Below are 20,921 nucleotides of genomic sequence, written 5' to 3' on the forward strand. Positions count from 1 at the left end.
TCGTCCATTTTCACGGATCCGCACATGGTGCTTCACCGGCTGAGGATCGCCAGCCTTTTCGTTTTCGGGATTTTTGCTCCGCTGTAGACAAAAGTCCGTGTCGTAGTTCTGTTAAATGAAAGAAACGGTGGATATGGTGGACGACCCAGAGTATGAAGAGGAGGAGCCTTCCTTCAGCGACCCGGAGGACTACGTGGACGATGTCGACGACGACGGTAAGCAGTCACAGGAAAAACGCCGGCTTTCCGGCCTGCTGTTAGCAGTTAGCCAAGAGCTCAATGGTGGGGATGTTTTAGATGCTACAAAGTTAGCTAGCTAGCTTGCCTCTCTGCTCACCGGCACGTAGTAATAGTGAATAGTTAACAGTGAACATGAGCTGGATGCATAAGCGTAATTACCAGGAATACAACAGCGACACCACCCTTTTCTCCAAAAAACTCCAACATAACGTTATCACAGTGTACTTAACGCCCGTTACAGCCTCACCCAGACCCCACACTGGGGCCTGTGCGATGCGATCTGAAAAACCGAAACAGGATTTTAGCTAGTAAAGCCGTTAGGGCACATTATTTTCTCTGTGCTGTTTGCTTATATAAAGTAGTTTGAATGGGGCAGCTGGTTGTAGCTCAGTGGTAATCCTAACCCAGGTCTGAGGGGCGTTTGCTCAGTAGAGCTTTTCAATTGTGCAAGTTTTGCAGTTGTGGTAAAATGACTCATCAGATACACGTGTTTTGTCTGTAGTAGTCACAATATAATTATTTATGTATATAGAAACTTTGGGGTAAATTTACAACAAAATTAGTACCATTTGATATTAATATGCAAGCTTAAGTTAAACAAAGACACAAATGAAATAGCTTCTGTGAAGCTAAACACGCCAGCATAGCGGTTCTTTATCCTCATCAAAATGATGTATATTAAGCAGTGAGTGTAAAGGAGATGTACTATTGAATCAACTTTATTATGATGTGATTATATGTTGTCTACTTATAAATCATGAAGCTTAAACCTACACATCTCTAATGGAAATTTAAACAAAAGAATTGTGTCTGTTTCAACGATGCAGTCTTCCCTACCAGTAACTGAAGTGGTGGCTATAAAGTTTAGATTGGTTCTTGTATATGAAAAGAAGGTCGTCATTAAAATGAGATAAGAACCCCGACCCTCCTCCTTCACTTTTCAGAGCTTCTTGATGACATCCTGAGGGAAAAACCCCAGGAGGCAGACGGCATAGACTCGGTGGTGGTGGTGGACAACGTCCCTCAGGTGGGCCCGGAGCGTTTGGAAAAACTCAAGAACGTCATACACAAGATCTTCTCCAAGTTTGGCAAGATCACGACCGAGTTTTACCCAGATGCAGATGGCATGACCAAAGGGTAAGACCACAGATGTTTTCTTCTGTGTTCTTTTGTGCATCTGTTTTGATTCAAGGTGGATTTCCGGATTTGAAGCAGAGGGTTTTTGTTTTGTTTTTTAGTAATTGTTTTTTTCTCCTCGTTACAGTTACATCTTCCTGGAGTATGCTTCTCCTACTCAAGCCCTCGAAGCAGTCAAGAACGCAGATGGATACAAACTCGACAAGCAACACACGTTTAGGGTCAACCTCTTCACTGACTTTGACAAGTGAGTATGCAGTACCACCCAGTAAATGCATTGTCCAGGTATTGCTTGCCAGACTTGGAATACAAGTAAATAATCGCCCCTTTGTTTTTCTCAGATACATGAACATCAGCGATGAATGGGAAGCTCCAGCAAAGCAGCCTTTCAAAGACTTTGTAAGTGTTACCTTAACTTTTCAGTCATAATATAATGAATCTGTTTATAAGACTTAGAATTTGTTTGACAAAAATAGCTTCATGTCAGCACTTTCATTATTAAGTTGACCTTCATAAATCAACAGGACAGTCTCTATCCTGAAACCCTGCAAGCGACAATTACTTTGTCTGTGTTTTCAGGGGAATATGCGCCATTGGATCGAGGACCCAGATTGCCGTGACCAGTACAGTGTGATCTATGAAGCTGGAGAGAGGACTGCCATTTTCTCCAACGACGCTAAAGAGCCAATCACAGTTGAAGAGAGAGCGGTGAGTTTTTAATTACTCACACAGAGTTGGTGGGAAATGCAGGGCTTGTATCGAACATGATTGGTCAGTAGTCACTGGTTTGGAGAGTTCTGATGTTTTTCCTGCTTTGATGCAGCGCTGGACAGAGACGTACGTCCGATGGTCTCCTAAAGGTACCTACCTGGCTACGTTCCACCAGCGGGGAATCGCACTGTGGGGCGGCGAGAAGTTCAAACAGATTCAGAGGTTCAGTCATCAGGGTGTGTCCCTCATTGACTTCTCACCATGTGAAAGGTAATAAAAAGTCGATTTTTTTTTTAATCCAAAGAAGCACATTATAGTGCACAGAGTATCCCGTTCTAGTATTTATTTATTTCCTATAAATAAGGCAACGTCACCTAAATCCTGTGGGTTGTTGCACCATGACCTGGGGACAGCAAAGGATGATTAATGTGCAGATAAAGCACTCTAAAGAGGTGCTGAGTTGGCCTGTGAGCCACTGTCTGATTTTAATGTGTGGTTGTGTTGGCTTCCAGGTATGTGGTGACCTTCAGTCCACTGATGGACACCAAGGAAGACCCACAGGCCATCATCATCTGGGACATTCTGACCGGACAGAAGAAGAGAGGCTTCCACTGCGAGAGTTCTGCACATTGGCCTATTTTTAAGTCCGTATTATGCTTTCTCTCTTTTAAATCTAATTTAAGTCAAATTTGCTGCTCCTTGCAGAGTTTGGATGCGTCTTCTAATTTTACATGTTTGTTGTCAGATGGAGTCATGATGGGAAGTTCTTTGCAAGGATGACACCAGACACACTGAGTATCTATGAAACTCCGGTAAGTAGGCCTGGAAACAGTCTAGATGCGTTTAAATGAAATGTGCAAATGATATTAAAGGTTTGTTTTGTTTTCTTCTTGTAGTCTATGGGCTTACTGGACAAGAAGAGTCTCAAGATTACTGGGATAAAGTAAGAGTCCTTCATACTCTCATGCTTTAAAAAGCAACGGCATTTCGTATAGAGATATTAATGTTTGTGCATCTTCAGGGACTTCTCGTGGTCTCCTGGTGACAACATCATAGCATTCTGGGTACCCGAGGACAAAGACATCCCAGCCAGGGTGACTCTGATGCAGATGCCCTCCCGTCAGGAGATCCGCGTTCGCAATCTCTTCAATGTCGTCGACTGCAAACTGCACTGGCAGAGAAACGGGGATTATCTGTGTGTGAAAGTTGACAGGACTCCCAAAGGAACACAGGTACTCATAGAAAGAGGACAAACAGCTTATATGTCACAGATTTCTTTAAAAAAAAAAACAAGAAATGATAAGTTGACTTTTTTTGCCTTCTCAGGGTGTCGTTACCAACTTTGAAATCTTCCGCATGAGAGAGAAGCAGGTTCCTGTCGATGTGGTGGAGATGAAGGGTAAGACATGTATTTGTACAAACACAGAAATGAGCTGCAAGTAATTTTAATTTCCACAGAAAGGAAGTTAATCTGTTTCCCTTCGTGTTGTTTTCCTTCTAGAAAGCATCATAGCGTTTGCATGGGAGCCCAATGGCAGTAAGTTTGCTGTCCTCCACGGCGAGTCGCCAAGAATCAACGCCTCCTTCTATCATGTCAAAAACAACGGCAAGATCGAGCTCATAAGTGAGTAGAAGGACAGGCATGCAATGTTATAGCAGAGCGTTGTTGCTGCTAATGTGTCCACTAAACTGAATGTGACACTTTTCCTTTCACAGAGATGTTTGACAAGCAGCAGGCCAACAGTATCTTCTGGAGCCCCCAGGGACAGTTTATGGTGCTGGCTGGGCTCAGGAGGTAGGTTTTATCTGAGTGTGTGTGTGTGTGTGAGAGATGAATATAAGAAGCCACTGATGACAAACTAAACATTTTTTCTGACACCTCGTATGAGAGCTAAGCTCCTGATTCTAACGCTAATCTGAGGCTTGTTTCATTGGTATCTGTAGAGATGAGTGTCTTTGTACATGGATGTAACCGCTTTGCCTCTCCTTTGCAGTATGAACGGAGCTCTCGCCTTTGTAGACACGTCAGACTGCACCATGATGAACATAGCAGAGCATTACATGGCCTCTGACGTGGAGTGGGATCCAACGGGTCGCTACGTCGTCACCTCCGTCTCGTGGTGGAGCCACAAGGTGCGTAGCGCTCCACAGGCCTCGCCAGTCCTTTGCAGATGAGAGGAAATGCAATCTGGTCTTTTTCTGTCATCCATTCACTTCGTTTTTCTCCACCTTTACGTGCGTGCTAGGTGGACAATGCGTACTGGCTGTGGACGTTCCAGGGCCGACTCCTCCAGAAGAACAACAAGGATCGATTCTGTCAGCTGCTCTGGAGACCAAGACCTCCAACCCTGCTCAGCACAGAACAGATAAAGGTACAGTTTCTTCTCTATACTGTGTGTGTGTTGTTGAGTGTGTAGAGCCAGTGATGACAAACATAATTTTTCTGACACCTCGTATGAGAGCTGCACCGTGGCTCCTGATTCTAGCTCTAATCTGAGGCTCCCAGCTACACCACATTATACATGTGTCCACCATGTACTGCGATGATGCGTTTGTGAAGCCATCTGTCACGTTAACATGCTGTCATATACACTCATCTGTTCTCTTGCAGATGATCAAAAAGGATCTGAAGAAATACTCAAAGATCTTTGAGCAGAAGGATCGTCTGAGCCAGTCCAAGGCTTCTAAGGTTTGACCTGTTTATATTTATATTTTAACTTATCTTTGGGAGAGTTTGTTGGAAATGCTTTTCCCAATTTTTCATGTGCTGTCCCCCACCTCTTCCATCAGCATTGGATAGGCCCCTTTTTATTGTCCTGTTAATTTGCAAGTTAATCATCTCCTGTATCTCTTTAAAGAAATTTAAAGCGTTTTGCTAACTTTTATATTGACTCTATAGTATAATTCACAGAGGCTGCTAACACTTTACATGCTTTCATGGTAATACAAGCTGTGTGTTCACACTGAAATGTAAGCTTTGTGGGTTATGATGCTGAACTCTGCTCTGTGTGAGTAGGAGCTGGTGGACAAGCGCAGGGCAATGATGGAAGACTACCGACGGTACAGGGAGGAGGCGCTGAAGATTTATCAAGAACAGAAGAGCATTCGCCTCGAGCTCAGAGGAGGTGGGACCTCTCACTGTTATCTCACTCACTGTTAACTTGCCTTTGAGGCTTTTTCTTAAGAGTGCTGAAATTTTTGTGTCATGTAGGAGTGGATACAGATGAGCTGGACAGCAATGTGGACGACTGGGAGGAAGAGACCATTGAGTTTTTTATCAACGAAGAAATCATTCCCATTGGAGATCTGTAGTCCCCTACGCAGGTAACATACTGCACAGGTTGTTGTGGAGTCTTGTCAGCTATTTGTCTTGCAGCCTTTGATTTCACTGTGGAGATGTGTTCATATTTTAAACATCTGGCTATAAAACTTTACATTAGTCCACATAATGCGGCTGCATATAAATTAGGGGATGCGTGTTGTCTTCAGTTTTAATCTGAAGTGGCGAACAGAAAAATTGATGCCATTCCCGCATGCTCATACAGTCAGCAGCATCTTCATCACCCCCCCTTTTGCTCACAGTCTCATTCTGCATTTCCGCTCTTGTCTTCCCCTTCAGTCCATCCGTTTTTGTGTGGAAGGAGGAGAGAGGAGCTACGTCATTGATTGGAGAAGGACGACGACCACGCCGTGAATCTTGGGGCTTCATCTCGGGCCGCAACGTTCAACTCATCATCAAAGTGCGCCTTACGGATCAGCAGCTTCATCGAGAGACAAAAGAGAATACTTTGTATTGCCTATTTTCTCTTTGTCTCTCAGCATCATCTTCCCCATTTTTTTTCCTCTGTGGACTTTGATATTTAGCAAAACTGCCTCCTACTCTGTTCATTAGTTGGAGTCTCAGTGTCTAATCTCAAACTCCATCCTGTGTTGGACCTTCCTCAACCTCCCCTGGGGATTTATTTTTGAACTAGCCTCACCATGCTAGTCTGTTGTTACAGGGCAGCACAGAGTGCCATACCATTCAGGGGTGGAGGTGTTGTGAATAAACAAGTAGCCTTGTTAATAAATGTGCTGATGTGGCGCTATAGTGGCCTGTATCCTCCTCCTTTCAGACTAGGCTTTCACACAGGGAGGGGGCGCGCAGTGGGGAAACCTTTAAATAAACAAACAGAATACCACCTGACTCTGTCTCACGGTTTGGTTATTATTTGAGTGAGTCCATTGAAATATGGATTGGTCACGTGATCACATGTGATATCAGAAAGCTAACAGAAAATTAACCTGCATCAGTCTGGAGCAGTGTTTACACAGTAAATATGCTAAAACTGCTGCAGACTTGATAAAATAATTCAAAGATGTACATGGCCGTTGTCGTTCACTGATGTCTAATAAAATGTTACTGCGTACCCTGATCATACTAATTAGGGCATGTGGATTATTGATAATCTGGATTATTGGTAAAGATGCTAAGATTAAAATTGTAATTGTTGATTATATTTCTGTATCTGATTCTTTGCTGTTTCACCTTCTGATTCCTGAGGGGAGGGGGCGGGGTATAGGCCAGCTAAGTTCTTGTCATCAAATCACATCAGGATATAAAAGCTGTTCTTACTCACATGCAGCACCCTCCAGGAGACACATGTACAGCAGAAGTACTGTGGTTTAGATTGTGTTTCCTGAGTAATTAAGGCAGAACAGGGCATAATCGCCCACTAACTGAATATTCCACACAATTACACACGCTAATTTCACATCAGTGCAGGTTTTGTACTAGTGAGATGTCTAATTGACGTCCAAACCTGCTGCATTGGTCATTTAAACTGTTAATGCACCTCCAAGGAGTCTTTTCTAAAATAAATGATGTTTGGGTGTGCATGTGAAATCCACTGCAAGGAAAACACACCGATCCTGATCATGGACAGTGCTGGTTCTCAGCTGGAACAAGTTCCTTCAACTGGGCCAAATGTGACAGCTACAGATGTAGAAAAGTGTCAAGACAAAAGTACCAATCACCATCAACAGGTTTGCTCACATCTCTTCAGTATTAACAGCATCACAGTCACATGTACCTTTTCTCCATTAGACATGAGTTTGTTTACATCCAGTCAGGTGAGTGTTTACTGTGTTTTGTTTTGTCTTTAGCTCACCGCAGTTACGAATATAAAACAACTGCAAATCTTTGTTGTTTGTAGGGGGAAAAAGATCCATCTCATAAACAGATGACGTCAGCCTCAAGCGTGGCAGCTAAATGCAGAGCTGTGTTTGAGCCTAAACTCAGACATGTCATCTAGCTGCCACTGAATTTGCCTTTGAAAGCCATAAATTGCAGTGAAATTGTGCCCATTTCTGCTCAAATGATTTTAATATTCCCACATTTCGCTGTACTTAAAATATTTGTAAGCTAAGGTCACTTGCTCTTTTGTATCTGCTGTTTGAGTTTTGTGGCCTTGAAGTATTTGCATCGACCAAAATCATGGGTTTTCCTCTCTCTCTGTTCCTGTAGATACCTGGTCTGTCATTAAGGTGAAATTCTAGCCTTGGCTTTTTCCACAGATTTGAAAGCCATCCATACCTTCACCCCAAGGCCATATGATTTTCTTGCAAAAAGTAAAACAAAGTGGGCCATAATTTCTACAATAAAACATTAAATAGTCTAAATGTGCTCGTTAGGAAGGCCTTAAATACAGTAGTTTTGTTTTCTCATGTTCAACACTTGTGTCATTGTTATTGTGAAAAACCCTTTCAGACCTCAACATACAGCTGACGTCCTAGCACCATTTGGGTTCATTAGTCTTGCATGGCTAATTCCCAATAGGAGCGGGAGGCCACTGTTCAGCCACAATATAGACTCTATGCTGCACGGATCTCATTAACCTCCCAAATATCTGCACATACTTTTAAACACTTTCACTGTGGTGCTTTTCACTGTGAAATACTCTTATTATCAAAGACGTTATCTACCAGTTAACCATGTCACTAAATGTTCCACAAACCACCTGAAGAAATGTGGCTTAACCACAGTCATAAATCAGTTTTGTATCTGCAAATTAAACGCTTAAAGTGTGCATGTTTTAACTGGATAATTGTGGGTGAAATTTTGCACTCTTTCAAATAACTGAATAAAAAATACACGAATAAATAAAATTGCAGACAATGTGCTCTTTATTATGAAGGAGGTCCTGTTTAAACAAAAAAAAAAGAGAGAGAAATTTTACTGAGAAAAATCAAATTTTTTTAAAAAAATTTTGAAACTTTTTGACTGTACAGAAATTACCAGATTATTATAAAACAAGTTCAAATTCAGACTCACAGAAAAAAAATCATAGTTTAACATATGAAAGTTGGCTTTTTATTCAAACAACAAACAAAGTATAAGCTACTGTGTCTTCAAATAGAAGTCAAATTTAATGACATACTGAATAAAAACTTTGATACTAAGTCCCAAATATGGTTTCCTGAAATTAAAAAATGTTAAATTATAAGATAGAATGTCGACTTCCTGTCTCATAGTTCTTCTTATTTTATGAATGGTGAAGACTGTGTTATATGACATTTTTCTGTCTCTCAGCAGCTGCTCATCTGATCCACTGCAGACTTGGGACCTTATTATCAGCAATGTCAAATCTGAGGTCCTTTCAATGAACGCTTGTTACATTTTAGCTCAAAGTTGTTCTCTGTTAACCAGATGACACTCACTGACTTTAATGTATTCCAAAACATCTCATTACTAAGTTACACAACCAAGTGCCCAGTCTGAACCTTTAGCCTAACCTTGTTTAAACTTTAATCCTAAAACCAAGTCTCTGAGAAGCAATTTCAGATTAATAAATACATTTTTATTTTAGGCAAATAAAGATGGAGTAAATACCAAATGCACTTTTTAAATCACAATTTTATAGAAAAAAAGTCATACAAAGCTACCTGGCCCTGTGTGGAGAAGTAATTGCCATCTAAACCTAATTACTGGTTTTGCCATCTTTGGCAGCAAGAACTGCAATCAAGTGTTTGCAGTAGCTGACAATGAGTCTTTCACATCACCGTGGAGGAATTTAGGCCGACAGAACTGTTTTAATACAGCCACATAGGAGGGTTTTCCAGCATGAACGGCCTGATAATGGTCATTCTAGAACACCAAAATTGGATTCGAGTACAGACTAGACCACTCCAAAACCTTCACTTTGTTTTTCTGAGCCATTCAGCAGGAGGCTTGGTGTAGTGTGTTGGATCATTGCCCTCCTGTCTAACCCAAGGGTGCTTCAGCTTCAAAGCATGAGACATTCTCCTCCATGATTTTCTGGTAGAGAGCAGAATTCATGTTTCCGTCAATTACTTTTCCATGTCCTGAAGCAGCAATGCAGCCCCAGACCACCACCACCACCAACATGTTTAACTGTTGCAATGATGTTCTTTTTATGAAAGGCTGTGTTAGTTTCAGTGTTTGTCTCGTCAGTCCACAGAATATTTTCCCAAAAGTCCCAAAAGCTTTTGTGCCCCCCCCCCTTTTTTTCCAGCAGTGTTTTTTACCTTAATCTCTCCCATTGTTGCCATTAACTTTGTTTCTCAGCTACGTCCTTAGATTGTGGCATGAAGTGTTGCTTTTTGAGCTCTCTGAGCTCTACTTTACCTTGTCAGACAGGTTCTGTTTAAGTGGGATGTCTTGATTCAACAGGCCTTGCAATTATCAGGCGCGGGTGTGGCTAGTGAAACTGAAATTGGGGGTATGAGTTTGCTGAATGGCAATTACTTTTCACATACAGACCAGGCAGATTTATATAGGTTTATTTTTTCCCATAATAAAACTAGATAATGTATAAAATATAAATACTTAATTTAAAGCACTGTAGCGGAATAAAAAAACACCAAATCTTTATGCTTTTGAAATGTCATTTTCGTTATATCTGTTCTCTTTTCAAAACACTGACTTTATTATTGTCTGCATGTGAAGCACTTAGAGGATAAGAGTACACTGTAGCTACAAAAAGACGGATTATGCTCTCCCCGGGCTCTGGACCAACAGAGATTTATAATTATTTTAGTTTTTCCCTGGAAGTCCCAAGACCAGTGTGGGAAAAGAAAAATGTGTGTGTTGGGGGGGCGGGTTGGAACACGTGGAATAGTGCGTGGCTGGATTCTGAAAACAAAAATCTCTTTTCAAAATCTCGCGAGCCTTTCCTTATTATAGGGCCCATTCCGTCGTCGCTGCTGCTCTGTCTCGCCCTACCTCCCGCCCGCTTGGTCACATCACCGGGACAGCCGGACACAGCGAGAGAGACGGAGAGAGAGAGCGAGAGAAGCGGACTGACTATGGAGCTCCTCTGCAGGGTGATATGAAGGATTTAGGTCATGAGACGTTTTTTTTAAATTTATTTTTCCCTCACAGACAGATTAATGTTCAGACCGGCTTAAATTGCTGCCGTGATGCTCCCTGAGTGAGAGGCGTAAAAGAAACAAAAGGAGGCTTTCCTGCACCTCAGAGTGTGAGCGGATGAAAGTGTGGAGAGAAAGAGGTGCAGTCCTTCTGTGGTCGGCTGCTGCAGGGAAGGAGAAGCTGGAAGAGTCCCGTTTGCGTGAGAGAGAAGGGACTGGCCGGTGCGGCCGCAGAAAGGGCGCATTGTAACCTCTGTAGGTTACTCTGTAAACTGAGATTGTTTCCGTCCGACGGCCGGGAGGAGGTCACGGTGAGTCTGCTGCTAAACGAGGAAAATATTAACAGAGATAATAAAGCCTACTAAGCTGCTTTCAGTGAGAAATGGTTAAGATATTCTAAGGGAAGTAGGGCGAAGGGCCTGCAGCTTGTCACTGAACATTTGAAGTTTTCACCGGGATCTTTTCCGTTGATCTCTGCGCGTGCCTTTGCGCGCGCGTGCGCTTGTGTGTAGCGCGTGCGCTTGTGTGTAGCGCGTGGCAAGACTGAAGAGACTGTGTGGATGTTTGATTTTCCAGACAGGCTCGTCTTGTCTTCGCGGAGTTTAAATTTAAACCAATGAGAGGAAAAACACTGCGGAAAAAAACAACTTTCGCTGGAGGATGCTTCATGCCCTGTCTGAATTTTTTCTTCTGGTTTTAAAAGGCACCATATTTTTTCCATATTTTTTTTCACTATAGCAGATGTTTTTTATGGGACAAACAATCAGGGATGTGAACCCTTAAGCAGCCTCTGGTCTGTAGCTGCTCCATCAGCATAACCATTTGTTCACATCTCCCTGTGACAGCTGGGCGCCCCAGGGTGCAGCCTGAGGTTCCCACGGCCTCTGGTTGACATGGCACAGGTCAGGAACACAGCCTGGCCTATCATAAAGCCCAGAATCAAGTTAGTAAGATACTCTGGCAGCTGTTCTCTTTAAAATGGAAACAAATGCCATAGAGTACTGTGCACCACTGTGCACATCCACCCAGCCATTTTCTTCCCTTATCCAGTTTAGTGTCATCGGGTGAGGGTCGAGCTTCATCTGTTCACCACCACAGTGAATTTTAAGTCAAACAATCAGATAAATACACAATACATGCTTTGCAAATCAGTCAAAATCGATATTTTTCTCAGGAAAACCACCACAGGGGCACGTTTAGCACTGTGCTGCTTCACATTCCTCTTTTTAACAGTGCTCTGTAAGCATTTGAGAGCTGAGGAGTACTTTTGAAACCACCCTAACGTGATTTCCAGCACGTCTCTCTGAAATCTGCGTTAGTGGGGTCTTCGCACACTCCACATCTGCTCTATTATGACTAAAATCACAATTGCTAATGGACTTTTGTTACTGTGCTTCTTTGCTACTAATGGTGTGTGTAAATGGGATGGAAGCGGTGTAAAATGATTTTAATGGATTTTTTAAAAAGTGGGGTAATTATAAAAAAAAAAGTGAAGTATTTCAGTTTTTTTAAATCTGGTGGTTTCATTGCTTCAGTTTTTTTTATTTCTTACAAACTTGAACATTTTTAACCACAGTCTAAATGTGCCTAGTAAGGCTATAAATGAGAAGCCGAGGTTTAGTAATGTTTCCTGTTTTTTTTTTTTTTTCTTTCTTTTTTTTTTTAAAGTTGAATCTTTCAAACAGGAAGTCTGTCCTTCCGTAAGGCGGCCACAATGGAGCTGAGATAAATTCTTCCTCTTTTATTCACCAATTACGGCTCTTGCTGCACTATAAACATGGGAACATGGCGTGGTCTCCGAGTGGCTTTCATCATGGGATCTTTGTTTATGATCCTGCTTATCATTGTCTACTGGGATGATGTTGGGGGCTTTAGTCTCTACCCGCTGAAGGACCCCAAACACGAGGTGCTTCAGTCCGGATGCTGTGCCCCGACGACTATGAGCCCGCCTCAGATTACGCCCGCCAGCAGAGCCCACACGACTTCTTCCTCCATTGTTTCCACCACCGCTTCTAGTGCTTCATTTATCCCAAAGGAAGCGGCTCAGGAACATACGGAGGAAGGGAAGGGGAAGCAAAATCATGCACAGAGGAAGGAGGAAACAAGGGAGGATGTAGAGATGGAGATCTCTGCTTATGATAGGGAACAGGAGGCGCGAAAGAAGAGGATCAACGACGTGTGTTCAGGAAAGGAAGACGTGGAAGTCCCCGAAAGGACTCGGCCTTTTTCACAGATCCCCAACAGGGAACTGGATCACCTGATAGTGGACGATACACACCAGATTATCTACTGCTACGTTCCCAAGGTACTGCTGCCTCAGTGAGTGATCATGTGGGGTGTTGTGTGTATATGGGTGGCGAGTCAGTTCACTGTGTGGGGAAAGTAACAAGAGGAGAAGCAGATGTTTAAATCACACTGCTTCATTATTGTTCTTCTCCTTTATGGTCCCCGTTGTCTTCTAAATGGTTTCCCTTTTCTTCCCTCTTCTCTGCCTTGCTGCTGATCTCTGTTTAGGTGGCGTGCACCAACTGGAAGCGAGTGATGGTGGTTCTGTCTCAGTCTCTGATCTCAAGCTCCTCAGGGAAACCCTACACTGACCCAGAGGCTGTACCTGCTGACCTTGTACACAACTCCACGTTGCATCTAACATTTGCCAAGTATGACACACAAATATTGAACCTATAACACGGACAAATATTAGATCAGTTTTGGTGATGTGTTTGCACCATTATAATAACTCCTTTTGTAAATATTTAATTTGGTGAAATGAAAACTGGTTTATCAGGTTTTTAATGATGAGTAAAATCTCACATCTTGACCTCTGTATCTATTTTATGTGCTCTGTGCCCTTTTTTACCATGCACGGCGAATATTGTGATTTCGGTCTATTCTAATCCAAACTATAAATTGGTTTATTGCTTTGGCTTCATCCTAGCTTGCCATTTATACCACCACCAGCTCATTTCTCTAAAAAATATTATACGTATCAGTTTCAGCTTTATAATAACTATCCAAGTACTGTTGATGTGACAAATGTTCATTTAGTAGTGATCAGACTTGTGAAAAAGAAAAAGAAAGTACTTCTTTCAAATCTAAGATTTTACTTATCAGGAGTCAGGACATAAAATATATCTAGTCACTATCAGGCTCTAAAATTAGGGATCTCAAAACTGGATTATAGATGGCAGAGAGTTGGTGTCGTAAACCCCCGCCTCTGTTCAAAGATGGTCGCTCACAGTGGACATAGATGGCTTCTTTCACTCCTCTTTCAAACCATCTGTCCTCTCTGTCCAAAATGTGAACATTGGCATCCTCGAAAGAGTGTCCTTTATCCTTAAGATGCAGATGGACTGCTGAGTCTTGTCCTGTGGAGGTGGCTCTTCTGTGTTGTGCCATGCGCTTGTGAAGTGGCTGTTTGGTCTCTCCAATGTAGAGGTCTGGGCATTCCTCGCTGCACTGTACAGCATACACCACATTGTTAAGTCTGTGTTTTGGCGTTTTGTCTTTCGGGTGAACCAGTTTTTGTCTCTCTGCCATCTATAATCCAGTTTTGAGATCCCTTCCCAGACGCCTTAACGCCCACTCACATCCTGGGCCATCTGACCTCAGGAATTCGCATGATAAGGTGGGGCCAGGTTTCACAATGAACACACCCGAAACGCTGGCTGATTGGGACCCACACCCAGTTTCACACCTTGGCTCAGGCGATTAGAGGATCATCAGGGGGTCCTTTTGTCCCTCTGTGGGGGGATACTCCCACTAGGTTTATATCTGGGACTCTCCACCATTTGACCTTAGAACTGAAGAAGCTTCTCGGATGAGAGGTGAAACGTCTTCAAGTAACTTAAAGAAGTCCAGACGCTTTGCTTTGCAAGCTCCTTTGACAAGTGAGTGAAAACTACATTAACTAAATAAAAGAGAAATTAGCTGGATTCATAGCGTTAGAAGACTCAAAACTGTCCTAGAAATACTTTCTGCCAGCCACTCGCCCGATCATTGACATCAGAATTTCTTCTTTCAAGTTGTAGTAATGCAGCTGGATACCGGGCTGCTGTCTGCCACATTTTGCAGAAACTTGCTGTGATGAAAAGTTACATGCAGAAGAAATCACACCCACAGTTTCCTGGCTTTGCAGTGATGGGCTAATAGAGAGGGGCGGACAAGCACGCATGGAAAACATTCAGTCCTAACCTGAGCATCATTCATTGTATCATTCACAAGTTAGAACCTGTGGGTTGTGATGCTGTAAAAGATGTTACAGAGCCAAGTCATTTATTTATCAATAGCATCTCAAAAGTATGCTGCAGGTCGGAGTACATGAGCAGAGGTCCCCGTCCAGAGATAAGCAGACGCGAGTAAATGACGTGCTGAAGGAAAGCAGAAAGAGTTTGTCATCAAAGCACACTGTTGTCTGTTTGGGATGAAGGGATCTACTGTATTAAAGTTGTAATTGTAAATTTGCCAGCATTTTGTGCTGCTGTAATTTGGGCTTATTTCTTATTAATGTTGAAGTTAAATGCCACAGCTAGCCAAGTTTAAGTCTTTTGACCGGAAAATCAGACTGTTAATCCTCATAGTGGTTCTCATTTAAAAATATCTTACAATATTATTGTAAAAGCTGTGGATATATGTTTAAGTTCTGAACTTTTCGTTGTTTAATTACACAATTCATGAATGAGAGCGGTAATAAATATCCTAACAGGTTTTAGAGGATCTGGGACTATTTAATTATTTTCTTGGTTCGTCTTGGCTCAGCCCCGCTGTTGTTTTCACAAATCCCACTTTATGCACAGCTCTCTTAAAGTTCTGTCACAGCATTTCAGTCAGGTTGAAGTCTGGGCTTTGACTGGGCCTTTGCAATGCTTGGATTTTTTTCTTTTTCAACTATTCTGTTATAGATTCACTGCGGCGCGTGGGATCATTGACCTGTTGCATGATCCAATTTCAGATCCAATGTCAGACAATGTCCAGGTTGTGGTTTGTTCAGATGCAAACCTAAACTGTGCTGCCAGGTTCTTTTTAGTGAGAAGACACCTTTTCCTGGTTACCCTTCCAAACTTACAAGACATACTTGTTCAGTCTTTTGCTAAATGCGCTCTCATATTTACATATTTATACATTTAAAATTATATTTTCTTTCTAATTCTTGCTTCCTGAATTATATTTCAGAATCCACACTGCACAAACAAAGCTACTTCATTAGCATTCCTGAGCTGATCTGAGCCTGTTTCTTGTGATTTATTGCTATAATAGCAGAATGACCTTGGTGTCCTCAACAGTACCACTTTTTTCCTACTCTGAAATTAAGTTGCTCATTCTAATAATTTTTGCACTCTAATGGTCTCGGCCTTAATCCTACCTCCAGGGAAGAGTCAATGATTTGAGAATAATTGAGATATTGGCATTTACTTTTTAATTAGTGAGCACCAGAAAGAGGAACGGCAAATGCTAAACAGGTGATGCTTACTATAAATACATCACTGTAGCTCTTCAGAACACTCTGCCTGCTTAGTTTCTTGGGAAAAATGTCGATAAGTCATAAATAAAATTGTCTCCTTAAGCCACACAAGGAAATCAAGACCACCATAGTTTTAAATAACCAAGTCCTCATGCAAAATGTTCTGGAACAGGAAGGCTGCACAGCCAAGCAAAATATATACTCCAAGATGAATGTCTGCCAAACAACTTTCTGAAATGTGAACTGGACTGAATTGAAAGTATGTCAAGCATTAATAAAAAGAAAGATTCCCCAAAACCTGGAAGTAATTATATTCTCACTTTAAGTTATTTAAAAATGTGTTTCACAAACAAAATGTGTGAGTTGACGCTTGGAAGGCCGAGCGGAAAGGAGAGGCGGAGCTTGGTGCTGCAGCACAGGCAGACCGCTCTGTAGCCCATTGAAGTCGAACATGTGTTTTTTTCCTGTCTGCGTCATTACACAAGACATATCCCTTTCCCCTTTGGATGTGATCTGGCTTTGTTCTTCATTCATCTTGTGACTCAGCCACAAATTATCACTCACAGATGAGAATTCAGACATGCAGAGTTTGTGTATCCAAGTCATATCTAACTATCACAACTTGAAAAGGAGGTAACCCCAGAACAAGATCTTTAACAGTGCTTTTTATGTGTATTTCTAGATTTTGGCGCCGTTATGGTTCCCTGTCCCGCCACTTGATGGCACTGAAGCTCCAGCATTACACCAAGTTTCTGTTTGTACGCGATCCTTTTGTGCGTCTCATCTCTGCCTTCAGGAACAAGTTTGGAAGGTGTGTGTTTGCTGTTCAAGGAATGTGCTTCACTTTGCATTAAACAGTAGCCCATGTCATTGATGAATCACTGAAGTGTGCGTATTTGTGTGTGTTTTAAGGCCCAACCAGGACTTCTACAGGCAGTTTGGTTCAGTTATGCTGCGTCGTTATGGCAATGTGTCTGGGGATTTGCCAGAGACCGCGGCCGAGGCATTTAAGGCAGGAATCAAACCAACATTTCAGCAGTTTATCACATACTTGCTAGATCAAGAGACTGAGAAAGAGAGCATCTTCAACGAACACTGGCGGCAGGTGATTGCCTCACACAAACAGACGCATGCATTTTCACACGTGCAGGTTAAGGAAAGATTTGATTTAAGTGGGAGCTTCATCACTTTTAACTCTTTCTCCTTGCATCGTTCATTAAAATCATGGGGTGTATTTAACACATTTATTAGACCATCACCCACTGTAAGGCTTATTCCACAGCTTCCATAAATTAACAGTACTGGTAGTTACTTAAAAAACCTTCTTATAATAGGTAATCCACCCAATGATATTTTTAATACTAAAATATAATTATTGTGTCATCCAAAAAAAAAAAAAAACAGAGGAGAAAAAAACTGTAAAACACATGATTATTTTTTGATTAAGATGCCAAATCATTTATTTGAATTCCTGAACAGGAAAATCTGGTAGTGGTCGAATTTTATGCTTGATTAATTTCAGACTTCTTAGAGAAGTCCAGGTCGGCAGTTAAAATTTGAGTATAAAAATGAATTCAGCTTGTTATTTGACTACAAATAAAATAATTTCTTAGTTTTAAACTCGTTTTTGGCAGATTCCTAAAATATTTGTGTTTCTTTCTGCTGACAGACAAATGGCAAATGATCTGACATATTGGGTATTGTTACCTGGTCATTAACAGGCGAATTAGCATAGTGTTATTCACATTTTATCAATTTAACACTTTCAAGTTTCTGAGTTTTGATGATTTTAAACATTTCAAGTATGAATGTTTCATATTTAAGGGTTTACGTGGACTTGCTTCACATCCTCTTAAGGTGGACCACGCCTGTTACCAGTTTTAACTAATTTCTCTCCTATGTGTTATTTGTCTTTGTTTCTTTGTTTTCTAATGTTTTATGCGACCAGCTTAGGGACTAGCACTAGGATTGGCATATTCCAATCTTATATTTCTGGTATTCTGATATCCATTAAAAATTCATTGTCTCTATAGAAGGGAAGAAAGAAAGAACGAGTCTGCTTTGAAGAAGCTTTTTCAAGCTATTTTAACCTTTTTCCCCTATAATAGGTGATTTCTAGGCTTTACCTTGAGTTTTTTAGCGCAATACCTGCATCACAGTTATATCTCAGCCATAATAGATATTCAGAAAGAGAGATGAGATGAATCCAGGTGAGATATTCAGAATGAGGGGACAATAGCTAAAAAGAAAGGACAGTAGTTAGCTGGAGAGCTATGTTTTGAAATAGAGATCAAATAAAATATTACATAATTGGTATTATCAAAGCACCTCACAGTGAAGTGCTGCATGTCTGATGGAATACATAAATATAAAGTGAAGGAACATTGTGAAAACACATCAGATCTCAATGGGGAGAAATTCATGCTGGACATCTCTACTATTATGGACTATGTAATATGTTAGGAACCAAAGGATGTCACATTGTTGATGGAAATGAAAATTCAGCAACTCATAATGTTGTTTGAGTTGTTGTTATTTAACCCCCCTTGTGTTTGTATATATGCCTGTCAAAGTTGGGGCATTCTCCTAATGAGATGATGTCCATGGACCAGGGCATTGCTGAGCTCCTGGACAGTCTGAGGTGCAACTGGCAGCACTGGATGGAGTGAAACATAATGTCCCAGAGGTGTTCTGTTGGACTTAGGTCAGGTGAGCGTGGGGGTCAGTCAATGGTATCAGTTCCTTAATCGTCCAGGAACTGCCAGCATACTCTTGTCATATGAGGCTGGGGATTATCGTGCACCAGGAGGACTCCAGGACCCACTGCACCAATGTAGGCTGTGACAGTCGGTCCAAGGATTTCATCCTGATACCTAATGACAGTCACCGTGCTGTTAGCCTAGCATACAGAAGTTTGTGCATCCCTCCAATGCTATGCCTCTCCAAACCATCACTGACCCACCATTTACCACAGGCATGCTAAACTATGTTACAGGCTGCATAACGTTCTCCACGACTTCCCCGGACTCTTTCACATCTGTCACATGTGCTCAGGGTGAACCTGCTCTCATTTGTGAAAAGGGTAGGGTGCCAGTGGTGGACCTGACAATTCTGGTATTCTATGGCAAACGGCAGTCAGGCTCCACGGTGCCAGGTAGTGAGTACAGAGCTGACTAGACAGCCCAACATCGGCAGAGACATTCACACCAGTGGCCTGGCTCTGGCAGTGCTCATCTTGTTCCTCCTTGCATAAAGCAGAAGATACCACTCCCACTTATGGGTTAAGGACCTTCTACGGCCCTGTCCAACTGTCAGAGAGTAACTCCAGAAGGCAGGCGAGCTCCTCCATGACTTGATGCATGACTCTGATTAAATAGCGTTTCTTTATTTTTTTGTGTATTTTGGATGGATTAATGAGGAAGCCTGTGTATTCAAATCCATTTTAGCAATAAACACAAGAGTAGAGTTGTGTGTCTCCTTTTTCTTGAATGCCAGTATATGTGCACAAACAGTCAATTATTAGAGGCAGATAGACAAAGTCACAAACACACACAAACCAATACAGTTTTTAAATTATACTCCTGCTTTTGCTGTGTTTCAGGTCTACCGTCTGTGCCACCCATGCCAGGTGAAGTATGACTTTATTGGAAAGCTAGAAACCCTGGAAACAGATGCAGAGCACCTGTTGAAGCTTCTGAAGGTGGATCATCTGATACGGTTCCCCTCAGGGGCTCAAAACAAAACTGCAGCCAGCTGGGAAAGAGACTGGTTTGCACAGATTCCCATTTCAACACAGAGACAGTTGTACAAGCTGTATGAGCTGGACTTTGAGCTGTTTGGATACCCCAAACCTGACAGCGTGCTTCACCAGTAGACCATACCAAGCCAAAGGCCCGGACGCTGCACTGTGTGTAGCGCCTACACCTTCCCTGCCTGCGCACAACGAGGACATGCCTTTAAAAAACAATCTGTGAAGCTGTGTGTTTAATTTGTTTTATGCATACCTCAAAAGAAAAAAGTGCCTGTATTTTATTTTTGACATTATATCATATCCAAAGTGCACCAGCTTACAAGTTACTTTATGCCAATCTGTGTTTCCTCATGCAATGGCACTTTAAAGAGTATTTTTTGAATACTGTATTTTGGTAAGTCATGAGTGAAGGTCTTGGGCTGCATGTTAGCTCACATTTCTGAGGGGGAAGTATGCAGAAAAATAAAGAGTTTTTACATTACTGTGTGATCCTCTGTAGGTAATTTGTGTTTAAACTTTCTCAATTCAAAATTTGATTTTAATCTCTAATTACTTATCACTGGAAGTGCTACGAAGCTTGAGAAAACATCTATAAATCCTCTGTCTGCTTTGGTTCTGGAGGCATTTTGTCAAGTCTTCAGATCTCAGGTTGAGGAATAAGTGCTTTGCAAATTAGGAGGAACTGCCACTCATTTTTAAAAGATCCATTAAAGCCATTTAAAAAAAAAAAAAATTCTGTATGTGAGTTCTTCACGAAAGTGGAGTAATAAATCCCTGGTCTATTTACCTTTAAGTATACTATAGAGGCAGAAGTTTGAATAAAATAGAACACATTAGTCCATCCATACTGCACAAAAGTCTCGACACAAGCCACTTCACACTGATCTGAATCATTTGAGCATAAAGAATTCACCTAACTCAAGCGATGAACCTGTCTTGTGTGTTCTATTTTTGACTGGCATAAAATAGAACTTTTGTATCAACAAGGTGATACCATTTCCCCCCTTAAAGTTTGTGAAAGTTGAATTCAAAAGAAGAAAAACTATAAAGAGCAGATAAACCATATCTGAAAGTCGTGTATGTAAGAAATAAAAAAAACAAAAACAGTAAAGTCCTGACACAGGACCTGAGAAATCCCTTCAGCTGATCTATCTACAGTTCAGTGAAGCTTCAACAGGGGTGACCGACAAGAAGCCATTCTTCATAAAATAGATAGAAAGGCTGAGATATGCTCAATTACACAAGAACTGGACTG

At 41.6% G+C, this 20,921-nt stretch overlaps 2 protein-coding genes and 2 non-coding genes across 4 annotated transcripts; all 4 read left to right on the top strand.

Annotated features, from left to right (window-relative positions):
• Nucleotides 1-2: 2 nt before the first annotated feature.
• eif3ba (eukaryotic translation initiation factor 3, subunit Ba) lies at nucleotides 3-6,273 on the top strand. Its single transcript, XM_084931816.1, has 19 exons — nucleotides 3-215; nucleotides 1,184-1,376; nucleotides 1,504-1,623; nucleotides 1,718-1,775; nucleotides 1,956-2,084; nucleotides 2,200-2,357; nucleotides 2,600-2,731; nucleotides 2,833-2,899; nucleotides 2,984-3,030; nucleotides 3,109-3,319; nucleotides 3,414-3,486; nucleotides 3,589-3,711; nucleotides 3,804-3,882; nucleotides 4,082-4,220; nucleotides 4,334-4,459; nucleotides 4,699-4,776; nucleotides 5,104-5,212; nucleotides 5,299-5,411; nucleotides 5,707-6,273. The coding sequence occupies exons 1-18, from the start codon at nucleotides 116-118 to the stop codon at nucleotides 5,397-5,399; spliced, it is 2,043 nt and encodes a 680-aa protein (XP_084787942.1). The 5' UTR covers nucleotides 3-115; the 3' UTR covers nucleotides 5,400-5,411; nucleotides 5,707-6,273.
• On the top strand, nucleotides 3,931-4,012 carry LOC146385841 (small nucleolar RNA SNORD60). Its single transcript, XR_014800595.1, has one exon. It is a non-coding gene; the product is annotated as a small nucleolar RNA SNORD60 (small nucleolar RNA).
• On the top strand, nucleotides 4,505-4,589 carry LOC146385842 (small nucleolar RNA SNORD60). The gene has a single exon (XR_014800594.1). It is a non-coding gene; the product is annotated as a small nucleolar RNA SNORD60 (small nucleolar RNA).
• Nucleotides 6,274-10,279: 4,006 nt separating the features above from the next.
• On the top strand, nucleotides 10,280-20,155 carry LOC146385843 (carbohydrate sulfotransferase 12-like). Its single transcript, XM_084931820.1, has 6 exons — nucleotides 10,280-10,768; nucleotides 12,126-12,762; nucleotides 12,972-13,114; nucleotides 16,598-16,726; nucleotides 16,828-17,020; nucleotides 19,517-20,155. Exons 2-6 carry the CDS (start codon nucleotides 12,235-12,237, stop codon nucleotides 19,787-19,789), a joined length of 1,266 nt encoding a protein of 421 aa, XP_084787946.1. The 5' UTR covers nucleotides 10,280-10,768; nucleotides 12,126-12,234; the 3' UTR covers nucleotides 19,790-20,155.
• Nucleotides 20,156-20,921: the final 766 nt, after the last annotated feature.

The sequence above is a fragment of the Perissodus microlepis genome, chromosome 6, assembly GCF_051167445.1.
Source record: "Perissodus microlepis isolate ML-2025 ecotype Zambia chromosome 6, ASM5116744v1, whole genome shotgun sequence".
Taxonomy (NCBI): domain Eukaryota; kingdom Metazoa; phylum Chordata; class Actinopteri; order Cichliformes; family Cichlidae; genus Perissodus; species Perissodus microlepis.

Coding starts and splice junctions, on each gene's coding strand:
- eif3ba (XM_084931816.1), top strand. CDS start 116: ATGAAAGAAACGGTGGATATGGTGGACGACCCAGAGTATGAAGAGGAG. Junction 216..1,183: donor GGACGATGTCGACGACGACG/GTAAGCAGTCAC, acceptor TTCACTTTTCAG/AGCTTCTTGATGACATCCTG. Junction 3,320..3,413: donor GGACTCCCAAAGGAACACAG/GTACTCATAGAA, acceptor TTGCCTTCTCAG/GGTGTCGTTACCAACTTTGA.
- LOC146385843 (XM_084931820.1), top strand. CDS start 12,235: ATGGGAACATGGCGTGGTCTCCGAGTGGCTTTCATCATGGGATCTTTG. Junction 12,763..12,971: donor TCTACTGCTACGTTCCCAAG/GTACTGCTGCCT, acceptor ATCTCTGTTTAG/GTGGCGTGCACCAACTGGAA. Junction 16,727..16,827: donor TTCAGGAACAAGTTTGGAAG/GTGTGTGTTTGC, acceptor GTGTGTTTTAAG/GCCCAACCAGGACTTCTACA.